Source organism: Micropterus salmoides, unplaced genomic scaffold (genome assembly GCF_014851395.1).
Source record: "Micropterus salmoides isolate LMB-PRFRI ecotype aquatic unplaced genomic scaffold, ASM1485139v1 Ms_hic_scaffold_15, whole genome shotgun sequence".
NCBI classification, from domain to species: Eukaryota; Metazoa; Chordata; class Actinopteri; order Centrarchiformes; family Centrarchidae; genus Micropterus; species Micropterus salmoides.
Genome location: NW_024040596.1, coordinates 28828698 through 28850177, shown reverse-complemented (window position 1 = coordinate 28850177; position 21480 = coordinate 28828698). Strand labels below are relative to the sequence as shown.

The following is a 21480-nucleotide window of genomic DNA, read 5'->3' as shown; positions in this document are numbered from 1 at the left end:
AATTATATCATTTTTAAAAACGCTGAAGCATTTTAAACCTTGTGTATAATCTCAATAACAGATGATTCATTATATCTAGTTTTGTTGAATAGGTTAACTTACGGCAAATGCAAAGCTGGGATGACGACTGGGTACCAACCAAAATGTTAAACTGTTAGCCTTAGCTAGCTTGGTAGTGTTGAACAAAGTGGGCAATGTTTCAGCAAGCAGGCACCTCAGCTCCACCTACGCCCCACTTTTTTGCCCATTTTGGTTATCCAGGAGGTATACCGAGTGCCAAAATGAGTTCCAGCCCTATACCTTAAAGAGCAGTTGCCTTTGGTTATTTGTGTATGTGCTGGTTGTTACAGTCCATGTTCAGATTCACCCATCATTGTCCACCTTATTAATGTATGATAATATTATTGTCGTATTGACATTTCTCTGTGGATAAACTTTTAAGACTTTCACATTTTGGTTATTGTTCCTGATCCCCTTTTTATTCATCTTTACTAATACTTTTAGTATTATTAATAACTTTAGTATTTATTATATATATATTTTATATTTGACCAAACCTAAACTACTATATTGTGAACAGAAGGGTCAAACACGTGGCGGATTGGAGAGAAAGTGATGAAGATGATGACATTGTAATGTGAAGAAGTGAGGAGGGACATCAGTGTCCAACAGAGACTGAGAAAGAGGAGAGGAGGGACAAACTGAATGTCAGAAAGAGATAAATCAACTGTATGATAAAGTGTTCTGGTCAGAGCTGCAGCTCCTCTTTTCCTCCTCTCACTGTCTGATGGAGGTTGATGACGGAGCAGAGCTCTGCTTTCCACAACTCCTCAACACCTCCTGCAGGAAGCCAACACTTCCTCGGTCCGAAGCTGTATTTCTGAACACTCTTCTGTCCTCCATCTCTCTGCTCACTGTGGCTCTCAACCTGCTTGTCATCATCTCAGTCTCCCACTTCAGGCAGAGATCAATTTCTCAGCAAAGTTTTAGAAAATATGAGACATGTACTTTTAGCTAGGGTTTCTGTGGTAATTTGTACTTTCCTCTTTCCCTCCAGGCAGCTGCACACACCCACCAACATTCTCCTCCTCTCTCTGGCTGTCTCAGACTTGATTGTGGGCCTCCTGTTGATGCCGTTAGTAATCCTCAGAATAACATTGTAGTGAACAACAGTGTGGATTTGTGCATTTTATATTGAATGAATGTGGAGCTACCCTAAATTCCTTTCTCCTCCCCAGAGAAGATGGGGAGGGGTCAAAGTTGCTTTCTCTAAGTGCTAGCCCGACCATAAAACTGGCACCATTTTTGATTCCGAAGCTGATAACGCGGGGCCTGACTGTTAAACTGACAAAGGGACACGAGCCAGCCATTGGCATCTCCCTGAACAGCCTATCAAAACTTACCCCACCACACACGTTTCCGTGGAAACTGACCTTATTCTTGGTTTTATTACCACATCAAAAGGATACTCCTTGTCTCACCTAAGTGTGACATGTTCCAGACACTGAACTTTGGATGACAAAGGACTGCATTCTCCAAAAGACTCAAAGCATCTAATTAAATTTAATTAAATCTTTAGTTACCTGAATATGTTTGCCTCTATTGAGCAGTTATGTTAACTGTTGTTGCTATCTGTTGTTGATATTAGTGCTGAAAAGAAGTTACTTGTGCAATGTTTTTATTTTCAGCAAGACACTCCTTCATCTAATGTAATCAATGCTTGTTCATAATACTTTCTTACAAAATCCCTTTAGAAATGATGACAAAGAAATGTTTTACTACACTCTTAATCGCCAGCTTGAATTTAAGGATGAATCAACAATATTCCCCGGTTCCTAAGGAGAGACGATCTTTGATTTAATCCAAGCTTTCCTCATGTAACCTGAGCTCCCCCAAGTGGACGAAATAAGTATTACATGCCCTCGTCGGAAATGCGGTTAAATGTATAAAAATACTGACCAATAATGTGACAATTGTTTCCTGTTACCAAATGCCTAGAATAGTACAACCGTTCAACCACTGAGGTTCGATTGTGGAAAATATTTGATTATAATACGTGCAAATAAATTTCTTTTCTTTAGACATTAAGTTTAGGAAGGCAGTTCCTGGGGAAACCTGAGACGCCCCATGGGGAACCACGCCCCAGGCAACAAAAGAGCGACACGCGACCTGCTCGCCAGTCTCTAGACTCTAGACTCTTAGTCTCTGCCCTCTGGATGCTTCGGCACGCGCGTGGCGTGCCTCGCCAGGCAACACGCCCAGACTCGGCCAGCGAAACAAACAGGCCTTTGTTCGCTTGAAGCTACACACCTGAAGTGCCGCGACATCGATCTGCCTTCAGTTTGTTTTATTTTCTTTATTTCTTTTGTTTGTTAAAGTTATGAGTCCGTTAAGTTACACTGGACTAATTCAGGAACGACCAAGTTCCATTTTAAGCCTTTTTCGTCGAGCCAACTTCACCGAGGTCAGACCAAGCCACGTGGTCTCGCCAGCTACAACCAAGGAAACCTGCAAACAGCCGAATTGCCAGACGGAGGAGGCATTTTCAATCAGACACGGAGAACCCCGGACAATCCCTAGCAAAAAGCCAGGATCGGCAGCTAGCGTGGGACCCGTGCAACAGGCCAAAAGCAGGCTGTCGACAAGCAGTAAGACTTAACACACGTCCTGTGATCAGATGTCCATTTTAACTCCTAAATTATAGCATTAGTTTACTTTCATTAGCTCTTCTATGCCGTATGAGTCGAATGCTTCCCACAATCGAACCTCCAGGCTCATTGTTCAGCAAATGTTTATGTTCCCTGTATCCAACCATCTTTTATCACCTTAGTTAGAGAATAAATTCACTGTAATATAATCAAGAGCTGTGTGTGTTGCCTATTTATAGTTCCTGCCAAGAGAATTGACCCTTTAGATATGAGACTGACTGATTTAAGAAAATTGAGCGATTATTAACTAACTGATCACTAGTAATAATTGTATAATTATTCAAAACTACCTAGAGGTCCGGAGACTCTAGGATTATAACAACTCCGGTGGTGCCCTTTACGAGGAAATTCTGATTTTATGAATAATAATTCATAATTGGGTATCAATTCTCATAAATTTATTAAAATGCATAACTAATAAATTTAGGTCCACTACATAATGGTGCCCCGTGTGAGGCCTTGTGACATACTATAATAGACTATACACACAGCCCTGATGCAGAGAAGTTATTGAGAAAAGTTATTGAGGAAAATTTTTTCCCTCCAAAATTTTGCCACTGAAATAATTATCGCCCTAGAAACTCTTCTGTCTTCCCTCTTAACTTAACGTTAGTGATGAAAGTGTGTGTGAGTTTTGACCATGTTCTTTGTTGTGAAATGAAATGCTTTGTGCAACTTGTTTGGCCGCCGCGCCATCATTCTTTGTTGTTCAGTACAGAGCTGTAGTGAGCTGAGCTATGAGGGCCGAGCTAATGTTAAACTGAATGCATTCCTGTAACGTTGCCATATGAGAAATCTGAGCTAAAGCTACACACAATCTCCGCTGACGAGCGGATGAAATGCCCTTTTGGTTGAGAGAAACTTAACCGATATTGATAATTTTAAGGCCTAATAAGAGGCAGACAGATTACAGTTGCGCTGTGCCAATGTGATTTGTTTGCGGCTATAAATAACAGTCTGACGCGCTGAGCCGTGGATTGTTATGTTATATGCAAAACTCCGGTATCCTGTTGAAATTAGCTACTTCAACAAATACAGCTGCCCGGCAGTGGAGTCACAGGCGTGAAGACGCCGAGTTTAGCCTGTAGCGTTGTACCTACCGAGCTAAGTTAACGCTAAATCGAAGCTTGAAAGCAAGCTGAGTCATTGAAACAAAGGAGCGAGTCCTTCCCCCATTTTGAGCGGGACTGGTGTCCGTCAGTGTTCTGATTTACTGCCGTTGCTGCAACGACGGTTTGCTAACTGCGTTAGCCTGAAGCTAACAGCTGTTGGGTCCGAGGACCAGAGAGGAAGCCGCTTCTTCTTCTACATTGAGAAATAGGCCGCGCCCGAGGCGGAGCCACAGCTCCCCTACTGGCTGGCGGAATAAATTGCATGCTCTGCATTAAATCGACTTCAGCGTCATCAGTGACAGAGATGAGCGTTTGAATCGAGTGAATTAAACCAGACTTTGGTGATAGATCTTGTTAACTTGAGACACATAAACCATTGTGTCGACTCTCAGATTAAATTAATAAGGAGTGTTACTCCTTAAGTGTAGGATAGAGCACAGGCTCTCCTTTTTCCTTGAATAACTTTTAAAGATCTATTGGGTGTTTGCTTGTAACAAGGTACTGAGCCAATTTCGTACCCTAACCTAGGATTACACTGAGTAGTTCTGTTAATTTTGATGCAATCTTTTATTCAAAGATTCGCTTTTCTAATTTTGATCCAGCTGTATTTGAATAAAAAGCTTTATTCTCATTACTGCTGCAATATCCCTGATTTTGACTTTGTCATTTTGAAGCCTTTTCTGTAGTGCTATTTTTGATCCTTGCAGGAAATAAGATAAATGCAGAATAACATCTTGATTTGAATTTTTGTTAACCTTTTGTTGTTTGGACTGACTGGAATTCTGAAACCTACATTAAGCTTGATAAGTTGAATTGATAGCTTTCCAACTAGGCTTTCTTTAATCCTTGTTCATTATAAATGTAATTTGGACTCTGACTTTTATAGCAATTGGAATTTTGATAACTTGATAATACCAAAGGGTAATTAAACTTCAGTTTAATCAGCTTTGATTTTTTTTTTTTTTATTCAATCCACTTTAATCAGCCTGGGATTTTTGTTAATGTAACTTTGAACTTTTAGAAATTTAATAATTTTAATCTCAAAATTTTAATTTTCCCGATTTTGAACTCTGATTCTAAAATTTAATTTTTCTCAAACAATTTTTCCAACTTTGACTTTGATCATTAAGGACTTTGAGCTTTGATTGTCAAGCTAGTTGTAACATGAACTTTGATTTGATCTATAGCATTTAACTTTAATCCCAAGTGTGATTTAATTTCATTTTCCTATTTTTGCCTTCACCCTAAATTTGAATTTTCAGTTTGGGCATTTAAGTCTGACTTGAAAGTCAGCTTTCTCCAACCTGACATCCCTTTTTCTCAACTAGTAAACACACTAGCTGAAACTCTGTTTAACTGACTGGCTCAGGTCTGCTGTACCAGCTAACACCTGTAGTCCACTTCTGATTTTATTAAACCAAATTGTATAACTGAGTCCATAGATTTGATTTAGATCCTTTTCTTCAGATTCCAGCCTTCCAAATTAACTTAAAGGAACATCAACAGCTCCAGGAAGCTATAGAAGCAACACCCATTTATTTTTGTATTTTATGCATATCCTCTGAGTTGACACACTCGTTTGTTGTCTGATTTGGACTCACAGCAAAGTCCTTAACCAAACCACTTGAGCACCTGCCTGTGAACATGGCAGACCCACGCTTAGTGGCAGCCAGTGGGGGCGACCCACTGGAACACTTTGACTCCATCTTGGCCCACATGACCGAGACCATGGTACCTGGCTACTCAAGCCAATACAAGGCACCGATGCGGTGAACCTTGAAACAATTTTTGCAGAGCTGCTAACAACTGCTCTAGCCACTTCCTCAAAGGACAAAGCCTTGTCCCAGATGCTAGGAAAACTAGCTATTGTAATGTCTGCCCAGTCTAAGCACACGCACCAGCTTGAACAGCAGCTGGAAAACACCAGGCAGTCACTAAGTGAAGCGGAAGAACGCATCACTGACCTACAGGCTCCTTGCCACCTCCCACAGGAGGGTGGAGTCGATGAGGAGAAAATTGAGCTGCAGGAAAAGACCAATCAGCTTGAACACTCACTCTTTCAGCAAGAACAGGAGTTAGAGTGGACCAAAAGTAAAGTTAAAGACACAACTGAATCTCTTGACCAATCAGAAACCCTCCTTAGACAAGCAGTGGGGGAAATTAAAGAGCTAAAATTACGAGTCAAGGTTTATAGCAAACTTAAAGAAGCTGACCAAAAACGCATGCAAGAAATGCGAAGACAGCTAGAGGACAGGGACAGAGTAACCAAATCCCCGCTACAGCAGGAAAACAAGGAGGACTTGGCTGATACCAGAAGAGAGTTCCAGCTCTCATGTGAGACAGCCAAACACACTCCCTCCTACAAAACACTCCCACCAGAGAGAGACAAGGCTTGCTCCCCTTTGCCAGCCTCAGGAGGATGGTCTCCACGACCACTCCCACAACTGATCCCACAGGATCATACGACAGAGCGCCAGAGAAATAGCCCTCCACCTACTCAGGTGAAGACGGCTTACTCCCCTCGGCTGCATCCGCCGCCCACTGCTGACCATGACTTAAGCCCCTCTGACAGGGACTTAGACAAAATCGCTCGCCACATAACACGCTTCGAGCCTGAGTCTACAGGCTCAAATGAGACCAGTATCTATCTAAAAGATATTGAATATTACTTGCGGAAATTCCCTGCTGCCACCACTGACGACAAGATTTACCTGATCAAGGTGACATCTAGTCGAGAGGTCAGCAGCTTTATTGAACGCCAGCCCAGGTATGTCAGACAAGATTATGACTCGCTCTGCCAGGCACTGGTGGAGGAATATTCTGACTTGACAGCACAATCAGGTCTAACAGCTGCACTTGCTGTTAAGCAAGGGAGGCCAGAACCTCCTCAGCAGTACTACAACCGACTCAGACAAGCGTACTTTGGTACCAAAAATGAGCCCGATATGGAGGAAGAGTTAAACTTCAAATATCTTTTTATCCAAAACCTCCACCCCACTACCAGTCATCATCTGGGTGTGGCAGCCTGCCCACGCACCCAAACCAGTCGACAGCTACGGAGTTAGCTACAAAAGGTTTGAAAAGCAGAGACTCACCATGACGAGGCATCCTGAGCCCCATGGTGTCCTCACTCTCAGCATCAATTCCCTACAGGTGGAGCCAAAACGAGCTCCTGGTCTTGAAACACCTGCGTCAACCTGCATCACCTCCCAGAATATAGACCAAGCCAGAAGCAGAGGTGCAGCCTGCCTCAGCAAAATGAGCATGGTCGACGTCACTCAGAGCCATCTTGGTCTGAGAAGAGCCAAAATCTGAGGCCTGAAACCCATCGGCCCAGGTACACGCCCAACCGCTGTGAAACCCACCTCTTTTCACGGAAGGGGGGACACAAGCATCACCAATCCCAAAACAATTGGGACAGGCGATCTCAGAGAGCTACACTCCAGAGATCCCACTATAGAGACACAAATACGATAACACTGAAAGTGAGTCTGACACACCCACTTTTAGTAAGGAGGAAATTACAGCGCTTAAGCGCCTGCTCCAAACCCTGTCCAAACAGGAAGATAAGAAGGCAGAGCACTTGGCCGCAGCTGCTGCAAAGCCAAAGTCCCCTTCTCCTGACACTTTGTCAAAACGACTGACACGCTCACACAGATGGACTGAGAGAACCGCTCCCTCCAGGACACTCCTGGTGGTACAGTCCGACTCAAGAGAGAATCCTCTCACAGAGTCCAAAGCCACTCAGGGCAGTCCGCCCTCCCAACACTTCTTGTGTCACCTTACTGAAAGGGGAGTTTCACGGAAATTCTACCTGCCTGTAACACTTGAAAACACTCTGGTGCAGGAAGCACTTCTTGATTCAGCTGCAGACATCACTGTAATGTCATCAGCCCTCTTCAGGCAGCTACAGGCTATGACCCGCTCCCACACAGACCTGAACTACAGACTTGTGACATTGAGGTCCAGCCACTCGGCCCTGAAAACCTCAATCTGACAGCCATGACATTAGTCCACATGTCTATCGGTCCCATGGACCTCATCCACCCGGTGTATGTCTCACCATTTGACGCCATTCCTCTACTCATTGGCAAAGACTTCCTTAACCGCTTTGAGCCACTGCTTGACTTTCAGAACTTGACGATCTGGGCACAGGTGAAACGACCCTGCCTATCTCACTGTCTGAATACATCACAGAACGAGAAACCCGCCTCTGTGCTTTAGTTACCACCTCAAATGACGCACTGATCCCCAAAACCACTCCACTGGATTGGCCGATCAGCACCGACACTCATGACTGTGAGCTCAAGACTCCAGAGATGGGGCACATGCCTTCTTCCTTGCCTCCTGACCTCTCTAAGGAAGTGATTCACACTGAGCCTTCAAAGGCTACTGTCAGCCTTTCTTTTTGCCGCTTACCAGCGACTCTGTTCCCACAGGCAACAGACCAATGACAGACAGATGGGTGCACAAACTGTCACCGCCTTCCCTGTCAACACTTCACCAGAGCCATCCTCCATGACTTTACATAAAGGCATGAGAGGGGGGTCAGACACCACATATATTCATCCTACAGCTGAACTTGACACCAAGTTTACAGCACTAGGCAAACAGGGTGCTGTTAAAGACACACCCCAGCACTCCCAAGCGGATTTGCTCCCCACCCATCCCGCCCTTATGACTTGCGATGCCACCAGAGCCCAGGCAGCAGGCTTGTCTGTGACAGCCCCCCTGCGCCACAAATCTCAGTCCCTGACTCTCTTGGTGACTCTGACCTAATTCGGCTTCAAACTCTTGATCCCGCCATTAGCAAAATGCTCCTCTGCCTTTCTGACGCAGAGCCTGTCTCAACACTGAGCTTGCTTCCATCCCTGGCTTGAAACACCTTTACCTGGTGCGCTCTTCTTTGCGTGTCGTCACGGGCATTCTCTCGTATGTCTCAGACGCCCGCACTTCACCTGCGTTCGTGGTGCCTCAGAGCCACAGGGGGGTGATGCTCATGCACGCCCATGACTCACCTTACAAAAGCCACAAAGGGTTCAGTGCAACCACAATGCACTAAAACAAGTAGCATATTGGCCAAACATGCAAAAAGATGTAGCAGACTACATCAAAACCTGTAAGGTTTGCTGCCAGTCTCAACCAGCAAAACCATCACACAGAGCCTCCTTACAACGGAGAGGCATTTCTTTTCCCTTGTCAAAGACACAATTTGACAGGAGGGAACCCCAACTGAACCAGCCAGAGGAAATAAACATTTCCTCGCAGGCCAAAATAATTTAGACAGCACACAAAGATGCAAAGTCTATAACGACCAAAATGCGTCTCACAACAAGCTCCGAAGGGGGGACAGAGTGTCATCACATCTCTGCTCCACTAAGGAAACAGGACGGCCAGAGAACAGGAAGACTTGCACACAAGTTCTCTCCCCACTGGACCGATCCTTCTGTGGTCACAGACAAACATTCACCTGTTCTGGACCGAACAAGCTTCACAAAAATCCCATGGGACTTGTCGGGAACGATAACGTCCTAATAAATTAATAATTAACAGAAATCCTCAATTAGGGACGATAGCTGCTAGTGGTTAAAAGGTCATTAGAGTTGCGTGCGTGCCTTGTAAAACAGAACTTGGAAGCCAGGTATCTTTTACTTCGGTCCGCCACCCACTATTCTGTGCTCCCTGTTGCAATTTAAACCTACCACTAAATTACCAGTGGAGGTCTTTAACCAATTAAATTAGAATTTCCAAAAATTTCCACCCACCAGGTGGAGCCGCTCTCCCTGACCACTTAGTCACAAGTGGGGTTACTGTCTAAATTTATTGCTCCTTAACCAATTAAGAATACCTGCTCCAGAGCAGACATCTTGCAGCAACTGCAGAAATAGAAACCACTCAGAACAGTTCCTCTCAGACTAAAAGCCGCTTCTTTTATAAAATTTGTTTTGAAAGGGCTAAGACCCTCAGACTAGACTGTTAGCCTAAACCAGCTAAACAACCTCAAGCTCACTGCAGGTTATGGTTCTGAATATCAATGAATTTCTGAGAAAAATAATGTTGGTCATGCTCACACACGACTTGTCATTTGTTAAGATATTTGTTTTGCTTCCCAAATTAATTTTCCGCTTTACTTTGTTTCAGGTGATTAAGTAACACAGCAGGCACCTGCTACTTTCAGACTAGCTAATTGGGGTTACCCTAAGTGACTAGCAGAATTAGTAGCCTTAGAAGGACATCAACCTGATCACAGATGTTGTGTTTTGCCACCTGCTCTGCTTGACTCCTTCCACCTCACCAGCATCATCAGTACCTGACCAGCAGCTGCCACATCATCAGCTCCTGACAAAGTCGACCTGCACCTGACAAACCACACATGTTGTTTCTCATTGCGTCCAAAACGTTACCTATCGGAGGGAACATTTTGGCCGAAGGGGGGACTGTAGTGAACAACATGTGGATTTGTGCATTTTATATTGAATGAATGTGGAGCTACCCTAAATTCCTTTCTCCTCCCCAGAGAAGATGGGGAGGGGTCAAAGTTGCTTTCTCTAAGTGCTAGCCCGACCATAAAACTGGCACCATTTTGATTCCGAAGCTGATAACGCGGGGCCTGACTGTTAAACTGACAAAGGGACACGAGCCAGCCATTGGCATCTCCCTGAACAGCCTATCAAAACTTACCCCACCACACACGTTTCCGTGGAAACTGACCTTATTCTTGTTTTATTACCACATCAAAAGGATACTCCTTGTCTCACCTAAGTGTGACATGTTCCAGACACTGAACTTTGGATGACAAAGGACTGCATTCTCCAAAAGACTCAAAGCATCTAATTAAATTTAATTAAATCTTTAGTTACCTGAATATGTTTGCCTCTATTGAGTAGTTATGTTAACTGTTGTTGCTATCTGTTGTTGATATTAGTGCTGAAAAGAAGTTACTTGTGCAATGTTTTTATTTTCAGCAAGACACTCCTTCATCTAATGTAATCAATGCTTGTTCATAATACTTTCTTACAAAATCCCTTTAGAAATGATGACAAAGAAATGTTTTACTACACTCTTAATCGCCAGCTTGAATTTAAGGATGAATCAACAATATTCCCCGGTTCCTAAGGAGAGACGATCTTTGATTTAATCCAAGCTTTCCTCATGTAACCTGAGCTCCCCCAAGTGGACGAAATAAGTATTACATGCCCTCGTCGGAAATGCGGTTAAATGTATAAAAATACTGACCAATAATGTGACAATTGTTCCTGTTACCAAATGCCTAGAACAGTACAACCGTTCAACCATTGAGGTTCGATTGTGGAAAATATTTGATTATAATACGTGCAAATAGATTTCTTTTCTTTAGACATTAAGTTTAGGAAAGGCAGTCCTGGGGAAACCTGAGACGCCCCTGGGGAACCACGCCCCAGGCAACAAAAGAGCGACACGCGACCTGCTCGCCAGTCTCTAGACTCTAGACTCTTAGTCTCTGCCCTCTGGATGCTTCGGCACGCGCGTGGCGTGCCTCGCCAGGCAACACGCCCAGACTCGGCCAGCGAAACAAACAGGCCTTTGTTCGCTGAAGCTACACACCTGAAGTGCCGCGACATCGATCTGCCTTCAGTTTGTTTTATTTTCTTTATTTCTTTTGTTTGTTAAAGTTATGAGTCCGTTAAGTTACACTGGACTAATTCAGGAACGACCAAGTTCCATTTTAAGCCTTTTTCGTCGAGCCAACTTCACCGAGGTCAGACCAAGCCACGTGGTCTCGCCAGCTACAACCAAGGAAACCTGCAAACAGCCGAATTGCCAGACGGAGGAGGCATTTTCAATCAGACACGGAGAACCCCGACAATCCCTAGCAAAAAGCCAGGATCGGCAGCTAGCGTGGGACCCGTGCAACAGGCCAAAAGCAGGCTGTCGACAAGCAGTAAGACTTAACACACGTCCTGTGATCAGATGTCCATTTTAACTCCTAAATTATAGCATTAGTTTACTTTCAGCTCTTCTATGCCGTATGAGTCGAATGCTTCCCACAATCGAACCTCCAGGCTCATTGTTCAGCAAATGTTTATGTTCCCTGTATCCAACCATCTTTTATCACCTTAGTTAGAGAATAAATTCACTGTAATATAATCAAGAGCTGTGTGTGTTGCCTATTTATAGTTCCTGCCAAGAGAATTGACCCTTTAGATATGAGACTGACTGATTTAAGAAATTGAGCGATTATTAACTAACTGATCACTAGTAATAATTGTATAATTATTCAAAACTACCTAGAGGTCCGGAGACTCTAGGATTATAACAACTCCGGTGGTGCCCTTTACGAGGAAATTCTGATTTTATGAATAATAATTCATAATTGGGTATCAATTCTCATAAATTTATTAAAATGCATAACTAATAAATTTAGGTCCACTACAACATCCTGCTGGTTTCTTGGTGATGGCGTGTGTTCTCTGTTTATGTATGTATCATACATCATTCCCTGTGCCTCAGTAGGAGAGATGGTGCTCATATCAGTTGACCGATATGTTGCTATTTGTCACCCTCTGCATTATACCACCAGAATCACTGCGAGAAGAGTTAAACTCTGTGTTTGTCTGTGTTGGTTCTGTTCGGTTTTCTACAGCAGTCTCTTTGTAAAATATGGTGTGACTCAACCAGGCAGGTATAATTCCTGCTACGGAGAGTGTGTTGTTTTAGTTGACCATATCGCAGAAGCAGCTGACCTTGCTTTGACCTTTGTTGTTCCAGTTTCTCTCATCATCGTTCTGTATATGAGAGTGTTTGTAGTGGCTGTGTCTCAGGCTCGTGCCATGCGCTCTCACATTACAGCTGTCACACTCCAAAGTTCAGTGACACTAACAACAAAGAAATCTGAGTTGAAAGCAGCCAGGACTCTTGGTGTTCTTGTAGTTGTGTTTCTAATATGTTTCTTCCCATATTATGGTGTGACTCTTGCAGAGGACAGCTTGCTCAGTACTTATTTTTTAACCTTTGCTATCTATCTGTTTTATTTTAATTCATGTCTAAACCCTGTGATTTATGCCATGTTCTATCCCTGGTATAGAAAATCTGTTAAACTCATTGTTACTCTTCAGATTCTGCAGTCTGGCTCCTGTGAGACCAACATACTGTAGAGAAGCGGTGGTGGGACTGAGATTAGATCTGCTCTACAAAAGGTTTTCAATTAATTCAAAATCCAAAAGTGGAAGTGAAATGTCTTTATACTCTCTCTTTAAATAGTATATAAACAATATGTGTAAATAATTACTAGTTGGTCGAATCTGAAAACTAAACAATGGGATTATAATTCCTATTTCCTATCCATGTAAAGGGAGGTGGGTAAAGCCTGTAGGAGGAGAAAATGGAACAGTATTCATGTACAAAATGACTTGTATCAAAAACCATGTAAATTTTAGATCCACTTGCCAATGATCAATACTTTGTGCTACACACACATTTAATTGAATATAAACTGTTTTTATATACACTTATATACACATCAGTAAGCTCAAATGAATCACTCACAACCTTTTTGAATCTTACATTTTATGATTTATTCTAAAGAGCAAAAAGCTCAATCAATGACTGTTCAAACATTCAGAAATCTGAATAATCAGTTGATCAGAAATGCCCTTCATCTATGGGTGGGGATAATATCAAATAACTAGTAAAGCAAGATGTTGTTGGGACTCTCCAAGGAAAGCCATTTAATTACTGCAAAATGCCAGAGCTGTGTTCAAAATCACCTTATATTTCCTAAGTGTATGATTTATGTATACAGTAAGGAATCTCAAAAATGAAGTACACTGCTTTTTTCTAAAAAGTCCTTAATGCAGGCTCTGACTTTAACAGATGTTAAAATTACAGTTGTGCTGCACTGCTAATCCTATCAGTAATGTAAATGTGTTCATGTAGTGAATTATTTATTTTGTAGGGGACTGTGAATGAATAATCAAAGGTGATTTTAAACCTAGCATAAGTTAAAGTGGCCAATGCTCTAATGGGTCACTAAACTTACCTGCTAGAATATTTGCTTTTGGATGACTTTTGAGAAAAATATTTTTCCCATTGAAGGAATGCAAAACTCAAAGTGTAACATCTAGCCAAACATAAAAGTGTATGTGATTTGTATCCAACTTTTAAAATAATACAATCTAAAGAAATAAATATTTAGCTTTTACTGTTTTTTGAACCCTTACTACTGAGGGATAACCTTCGACCATGTAAGTGAAGACATCCGTATGAGAAGCTGCCTAGGCCAATATTGAATACTTCGCTTGCACATTCATACAGTCATGCACATACATACATATTCACTTGCACATACATACATACTGTCATGCACATACATACATATTCACTTGCACATACATACATACTGTCATTTGTAAGTATGTATCTGCGAAGTCAGTATTTATGTATGCGCAAGGTTAGTATGTATATACAACACATTTCATCTCAATGCATCATAACTGACACCTTCAGCGTGAGGATTTTACGCGAAAGGTACCCTTCAGCGTCCGTATGAAACACCCCTATGAAACGCTAGCGCTAGCTAACTAACACTTCCGGTCTGTAAGGGGACGCCCCAGAGCGGCTCACACCCTTTAGTGTCCTTTAGCATCATGTAACTACGCTTTATCACCCTTTCTCAAATCATCGGTATATGACACCCTGAGATGAGAACAGGCTTGTATATATGCGCGAGAGTAAGTGTATATATATATATGTGCGAGGTTAAGTATGTATGCATGTGCAAGGTGAGTATGTATATATGTGCGTAGTGAGTATGCATGTATGTGAATTGGTTAGTATGTATATATGTTAAGAGGTTAAATCTGTAATATTAATATAATCCATTTAGGAAAAGGTATGATAGTCCACATATAGAACAGCTTTCAATATTGGCCTGTTCTGTAAAGTACTATCCAAATCATTTTCAAAATCATAACATTCACATTCACAAAGTTGCGGCGGCTGTGGCTCAGGAGGTTGGCTGTTAATCGGAAGGTCGGCGGTTCAATTCCTGGCTCCCCCTTGTTGCGTGTCGAAGTGCCCTTGGGCAAGATACTGAACCTCGATTTGTATGAATGATTGTGAATGTTAGCTTCCGTTTGAGCACTTAGGCTCAGTGTATGACTGGTGAATACTGGTGCTATACAAATATGGAGCATTTACTTTAATATCGGCATTAGCCCACAAATCAGTCAGGCTCTAGTAGGTACCTCAAATGGTAATTTTAACTTTTACTTGTCTAATTTTGATTTTGGGGAAATATTTAGAAGAATTAGGGAGAAATGGGGGGGACTGTTCGCTAGAACTGCCACACTGTTTCAAAAATAAATCTACAATCACGTTTGTCAGTGTAGCCTTCACTACTCACCTACCGTACCATTACAGTTGTGACCCGGGAGAGGGTTATGAAAAACGGTAGGTTAGCAAGTCTTGTAATGAATGTTATCAGAAGAGGAGAAGTGATTTAGGGCTATTATTATTATTTATGATAATTGACGTGACAAAAGACCAACTCACCGTGAACAATGAGTGTAAGAGCTACCAGGAGATACTCTTCGTAGTTGTCTCTGCATGCTCCGGTAGACTCCTGTCAGCTGATGTTTTGTTCTGTGATGCTGTAGTGTTTTGAACAGAGGAGCTGCAGAGCCCACTCTTGTGAGTAAACTATGCAACACTCATGACATGAGGGAAGGAGCCGACTCTCTTTGGACAGTTTCTTTTTTAATAATCATAAATCGGCTGTTATAAACGCAGATGCCGATTTATCTGCAAGGAGCTTATATTGGCTGATAATATCTGTACAAAAATCAGTCAAGCTCTAACAAAGTCACTACAGACACTCAATTCGTATCTGTTGCACTGCCTACATTTCACAGTGTATTTTTATTCCATAAAAGTTAATTGGAACATACTGGACTTCTGTCAGCTCTACAGAATCGTTAACTTCGCCACTGATCTCCTTACTGCTGTTTCATACTTATTTTAGTTTTCACTTTTTACAGTATGTGCTGTTCGTTTTTTTCGTGTTTTGATCATTCCGATTCCTTATCAAGTCAGTGGTTTAATTTATACATTTGACAGTACAAGGACAAGAACAAAATGTAGACTTTTGTAAATGAAATTCAATAATTCAAGACTTTTGATGGCTTATTTTGAGAATATTAAATCTGATGCTTTTTTAATACTTTTAAAACCCTGCGGTGCATGCTGATTCCTGCAAGTTGAAGTTATAGTAACTTGCAAAGACAGCTGCTATCCCATTAACAAAGTTGGCATGCGGTCCCATGACCACTTGTCCTTCAATCAATAACATCCAGGCCTTAGGCTTCATCACCTCACCTGAAGTAGACATAATGAAGATTCAAGATGACTTATTTCCTGTTGCCTGTTGCAGTGTTATTCTGTCCCACGTAGGTACTGTAATTACTGTGGGACAAAATCATAAACTAAAAAAAATAAAATATTCTGAAAAAAGAAAGAAGGGGATATCTTAGTTTACAATGCCTGGTACGATCAACCGGGGGGTGGAGGGCAAGGTCAGGGTCCTCTGAACATCAGCAGCTGTAGCACATGGCTAAAAAGTGTAAGTGAAATTAAGTTCATAATGTCTGTGAAGGTTCTCAGTGATCCAGGTCATAGTTATACAAGGAAGGAAGGTCCAGCTGCCCTTGATTTTAACCTTCCTTGGATAAATTCATAATCTTTTAGATTGAGCCCAATTAAAGGAGACCTATTATACTGCTTTTCAAGTCCTATTTTGTAGTTCTGTGACTCCTATGGCAGCTTTGCATGATTCAAAGTTAAAAAACATATATATTTTTTCTTATACTGGCTCTTTATGTAGGCCGTCATTTCAGCCTCTGTCTGAACAAGCTGTAGATGCTCCAGTCTCTTTAAGGCCCCCCCTCTCAAAGCCCACTGTCTTCTGATAGGCCAAGACCTGTAGCATGTTACCATGCTTTTGTTGCTGGGCGTAACTGGCAGACTGAGCGTTGTCATGACGTTAGTGTGGGACACATGACCATGAGCTGTGTCTCAATTCAGGGGCCGCATCCTTCGAAGGGCGTGGCCTTCGCGGCCTACGAAGGCATGCGGCCACAGAAGGCCGTTCCAACCGTTGTTAAATGGCACGGTCTGGTCTACGGAGGACTGTCTATTGTGTCATCAACTGACCCCACCCTTACCCATGCGTGGGGAAGCGCCGCTCCTGTCACCTAGCAACCTTCACAGCTGCGGTCCACCGGCATGGAGACGAATATTTTAATTTTGGTATTTTACCTCTTAATAGAGGAACTAGAGATACTTCACCGCCGGCGCCGTGCAAGTGTGTTGTTTCGGTTCTTATACTCAACTATTGTTTTTATTTGCATCAGGAGGGAGCTACAAACACTTTTGGGATACTCTAACGATACCCTGCACAATGGTGTAGCGGCAAACAGCTCTTTAAGGATTAGGATCATGCTCCTGCATCTGATCTACCACAGCCTTTACCATCTCTCTTCTGTCATTTGGTGATGGTCTTGTGAGACTGAGGACTGCTGTTCGTATCCCTGTCAGCATCAGTTTACCCTGAAGTTTGTATGCCATGGTTTTTTGAGGAGAGCAATTAAAGAGGTTTCTGAGTGTTATGAGTACTCGTGGGTGGGATGCATGGGGTACTCCAAGAGTTTAGGGAGAGGGGAAGGGAGGCAACAGCTCCTAAATGTGAATCAACTGAGTTGTGCTCTGGAAGAAAGAACACACATAGCAGTTTTTCCTGGCTTAGAATGGGCTTTTGGGTGGTGTGATCATAAGCATATCGTAAGCATGATCGGTAAACATAACATAACAAGTAAAGGCAATGTTACTTTAAGACTGAAATCTATGCATTTTCTTGTTATTTCTGTCCGTTTGATTATATTTACTGGTTACATTTTATTTGGATAGTCTGCCCAGTCTATACAGTATATGTAACATTTAAACAGCTTATTAGTTAAAATTCAACTGTTTCACAAATAAAACAGTTTTCTGAAATTACATCCCTATGGTTAAGCCTAAAATAAGGTTAATGTTAGTGAATTCAGACGATAGTTTAGGCTAATAAACTTTTACCACTACTATAATTTCAATTCCAGTTGGAAAAAACAGCAGTTTCATTTTTGTGAGTTGTTTGTATTAATTAAATTCTTGTGCATGAAAAATGTGCCACACAGTTAGTCTCTCATTTGTTAAGTGCTAATCATAACCATTCATGCAGAACACATTCTAAAGGTTTGATGTAGTGCGTCAACCTTTTTTTAACGTCCCACCCCATCTGGGCTGTGGTCGGTCGGTTCATGAAAAGTGACACTGACAAGCTACTTCATGCACACAGCAGCATGAAAGGCAACCAAGCTTCTCCCTCGTCTGTCTCCACCAACAGAGATAAGCAAGCAGGCGAGAACAGAAACAGGTGAGCGTCACGTAGCGCCCAGAGAACCTGAAGAGGGCGGGAAAGAGTAGCAGCAGCTTTTGAGAAGTGCTGGTATATGCAAGAAAAAGTAAAGGCTGGCATACGCAAAAAAAAGAGTATAATGTAATATTGTGTACCGATTAGTACGCTACTGGTCCACTTTAAGCATTGCACACAAGTGATCCAGTCTGAAGGTTCCGCTGGCTGTTTAGACTTACTGTCCAGACAGATATCAGTTGTCCTTTCATATACTGTATGTAGCACACAACAGGAGATTGTTGTCAGACGCTTTCTCCATATGACCATATCACTCCAGTCCTGAAATCCCTCCACTGGCTGCCCATTCAATACAGAATTCAATATAAAATCTGTCTCCTTACCCACCAGTGCATACATGGAACTGCCCCTGCCTACCTCAGTGAACTCCTCACCCCACTCACCACCTTAAGAAACCTCCGCTCCTCCACCTCTACCCACTGCCTGCACCAACCAAGGACTAAACTCTCCACCATGGGAGACAGGGCCTTCCAGGCAGTCGCCCCACGGCTCTGGAATGCCCTCCCAGAGCCCCTAAGGGCCCCACAAACTCTGGAGGTTTTTAAGAAGGGCCTAAAGACTTTTTTATTTCAAAAGGCCTTTTAATCAGTCATGGTTTCAAATTTTTTGTTACGGTGTTTTATTGCGACTGTTATTTGTTAATCTGGAACTGTTTTTAACCCCTTGTTGTTGTAGCACTTTGAGATTTCCCTGAAATGTAAAGTGCATTATAAAAAATAAAATAAAATAAAAATAAAAAAAAATAAAAAATGTATTTATTCTCACCTAGTGTAAAAACTCTTATTTAGTTAATGCGAGGTTGCAGAGCCATGTCTTCCACTAGCGCTTGCTTCGTAGTGGAGCATTCAGGCCCATTCAAACCAACGTAGCAGCTGGTTTATAAAGCCAGCGCCAGCTGCATGTGTAAAATACTGCAGTTATGGATGGGATGAGAGGAGACCGCTGGAAGTCAAAGACGGAGTATTTAAGTTTTGTTCTGCTTGCTAAACAGTTGTCTGATAAATTGTCATTGATTGATAAATTGAGGAATATGCTATGTTTTTTTCATGGCACTGAAATTTGTCCTTAGGCACTCGCTAAAACATCTTTGGGTGGTGGCAAAAATTTCTATATGCAGGAAAAACTCTACATGCACACACACACACACAATTTAACTTTACTACTAGACTAAATAGTAAGGTTGTGAATCACTAAGGCCCTAATGATTTAATTACAATGATTAGTTATAATTATATTCTAGAGGTAAATGGCATCCTTATACCCACGCTTAGTGTTGTAAACAATCTAAATTAACATCTAAAATAAATATATTGCACAGTTTTTTGTCATTTTATTCCAGCTATTCATAAATTTTCTGCACTGGATTGGCCTGAGGTACTTTTCAAGCTCCTTTTCTTGAAGAAACATCAAGTCAGTTTTGCTGTGAATGGCCAGATGTCAACACTTCGTCACTGAGGCCTGGAAGACTCGCTAACACTGCCTCTTGGATTTCCTGACAGTTCATTTTCTATAAAATTTTGTCTGTTAACAGTCTTTCCAATACCAGTATTGGTGCATTCCTAAAGTTTGTTTTGCATTGGTCTGTCAAAATCAACCACTTCTGTTTGTTTTGAAGATCTGTGACTGGGCAAAAGAGTTAAGACTATTTAGCCATCAAAATGTATGCTATCCCTTTAAATTATTTAGTTATTTAAAACTTGGCTTGCTGACACAGAATCAATAGCTATATACGCAATAAGACACACCACAGGGATCCAGTCCCAGACACCACAAGACATCCCATAAACGAATTGTAGGCAAGGCAAGGCAAGTTTATTTGTATAGCACATTTCAACAACAAGGTAATTTAAAGTACTTTACATAAAACATAAAAGCAACAGAAATATAAAAAAGTTTAAAAGCAACATAGGGAAATTGAAAAAATATACTTTAAAAAATAATAAAAGTTACAGTGCAGTGTACAATCAGGGTTAAAAGAGTTAAATGGAAAATAAAAACGGGCTGAGGGGTTGAGCAAATAACTGAGAATAAACAGAGTACACTTGATCATCTCTCTCTAGCTAGTCTGTACTCGAAACCAGGACATGTTTGTCCGCAGGCCACTTTGATCCAGTTGTACTCTGGACCCACTTGCGCGTTTACAGGTGGACAGAGGTTCCTGCAAATCACTCAGGCGTGAGATTTAAGACCACTTCCTTCACTCTGTTCAATCTCACTCTCATTATCTTTTCACTCAATTACCTACTAATTTCTCACCGTGTAAGTATTTAATTAAAAGCAATGGTAAAAAAGAAAAAGGAAAAGAAAACAGAACAGTAAAAGTTACAGTGCAGTGTAAGTTATCAATCTACTAGTAAAAGGCAGTGGTAAAAAGAAAAATCTTAAATATTTAATTAAAAGCAATGGTAAAAAGAAAAGTCTTAAGTCTTAATTTAAAAGAACTGACACAAATATACAATATTCACAAACCTCCCAGCAGGTACACCACGCCAGATGCAAAGGTCTTTACTGTGAGGAGGTCAGGCCACTCAAGACAGCCCACCAGACGCAAAGCTGACTGAAAAGGGAGACAGTCATCCCCTGACTAAGGACCCGATGGAATATACACCCATATACCCAAGTCTTTTAGGGGAATGGTAAGAATCTGTTGCACCTTGTGCCATTTCCCAGGAGGTACTGGCTGCAACATTCAGACTCATGTTTCATTTGTGTTGGCTTTTATCTATTTAGTTATAATGAAAGCCCACAGTGAAATCTGTCTCATTGTAAGTTGCCATACTTCATTTTTCATATGGATCTTTAATCCGGTCCCCCCAGGAGATGGAACAATCTAAGAAAGCACCAATTTTGCACTGCATGAGCCTTTTCGCTACCAGGGTACAGGTCAGCAGGTTTGTCATTGGCATCGTTGCCCTGATATTTGAATTGATTTTGCATCGATTAAGTTGTAAGTAACTAAAGTGTTTCCTTCAACTAAATGGCCAATAAACAAAGCAAGATTGTAGGACACAATGCCCTCAAACAGGTCATGCCCTAGACATAGTGCTAGGCCAGGCTGGCAAACATGCAAATGAGCCAGTTGATTAAAAGCCGAGTCAAACTTGATCCCGCAACCGCAGAGACTTGTGTCTCTATCCTACACATCCTAGGACTGTGG

At 41.9% G+C, this 21480-nt stretch overlaps 1 protein-coding gene across 1 annotated transcript; it reads left to right on the top strand.

Annotated features, from left to right (window-relative positions):
* The first annotated feature begins 787 nt into the window (after window positions 1-787).
* LOC119903712 (trace amine-associated receptor 13c-like) lies at window positions 788-12954 on the top strand. Its single transcript, XM_038719935.1, has 3 exons — window positions 788-960; window positions 1058-1156; window positions 12234-12954. Exons 1-3 carry the CDS (start codon window positions 788-790, stop codon window positions 12952-12954), a joined length of 993 nt encoding a protein of 330 aa, XP_038575863.1.
* Window positions 12955-21480: the final 8526 nt, after the last annotated feature.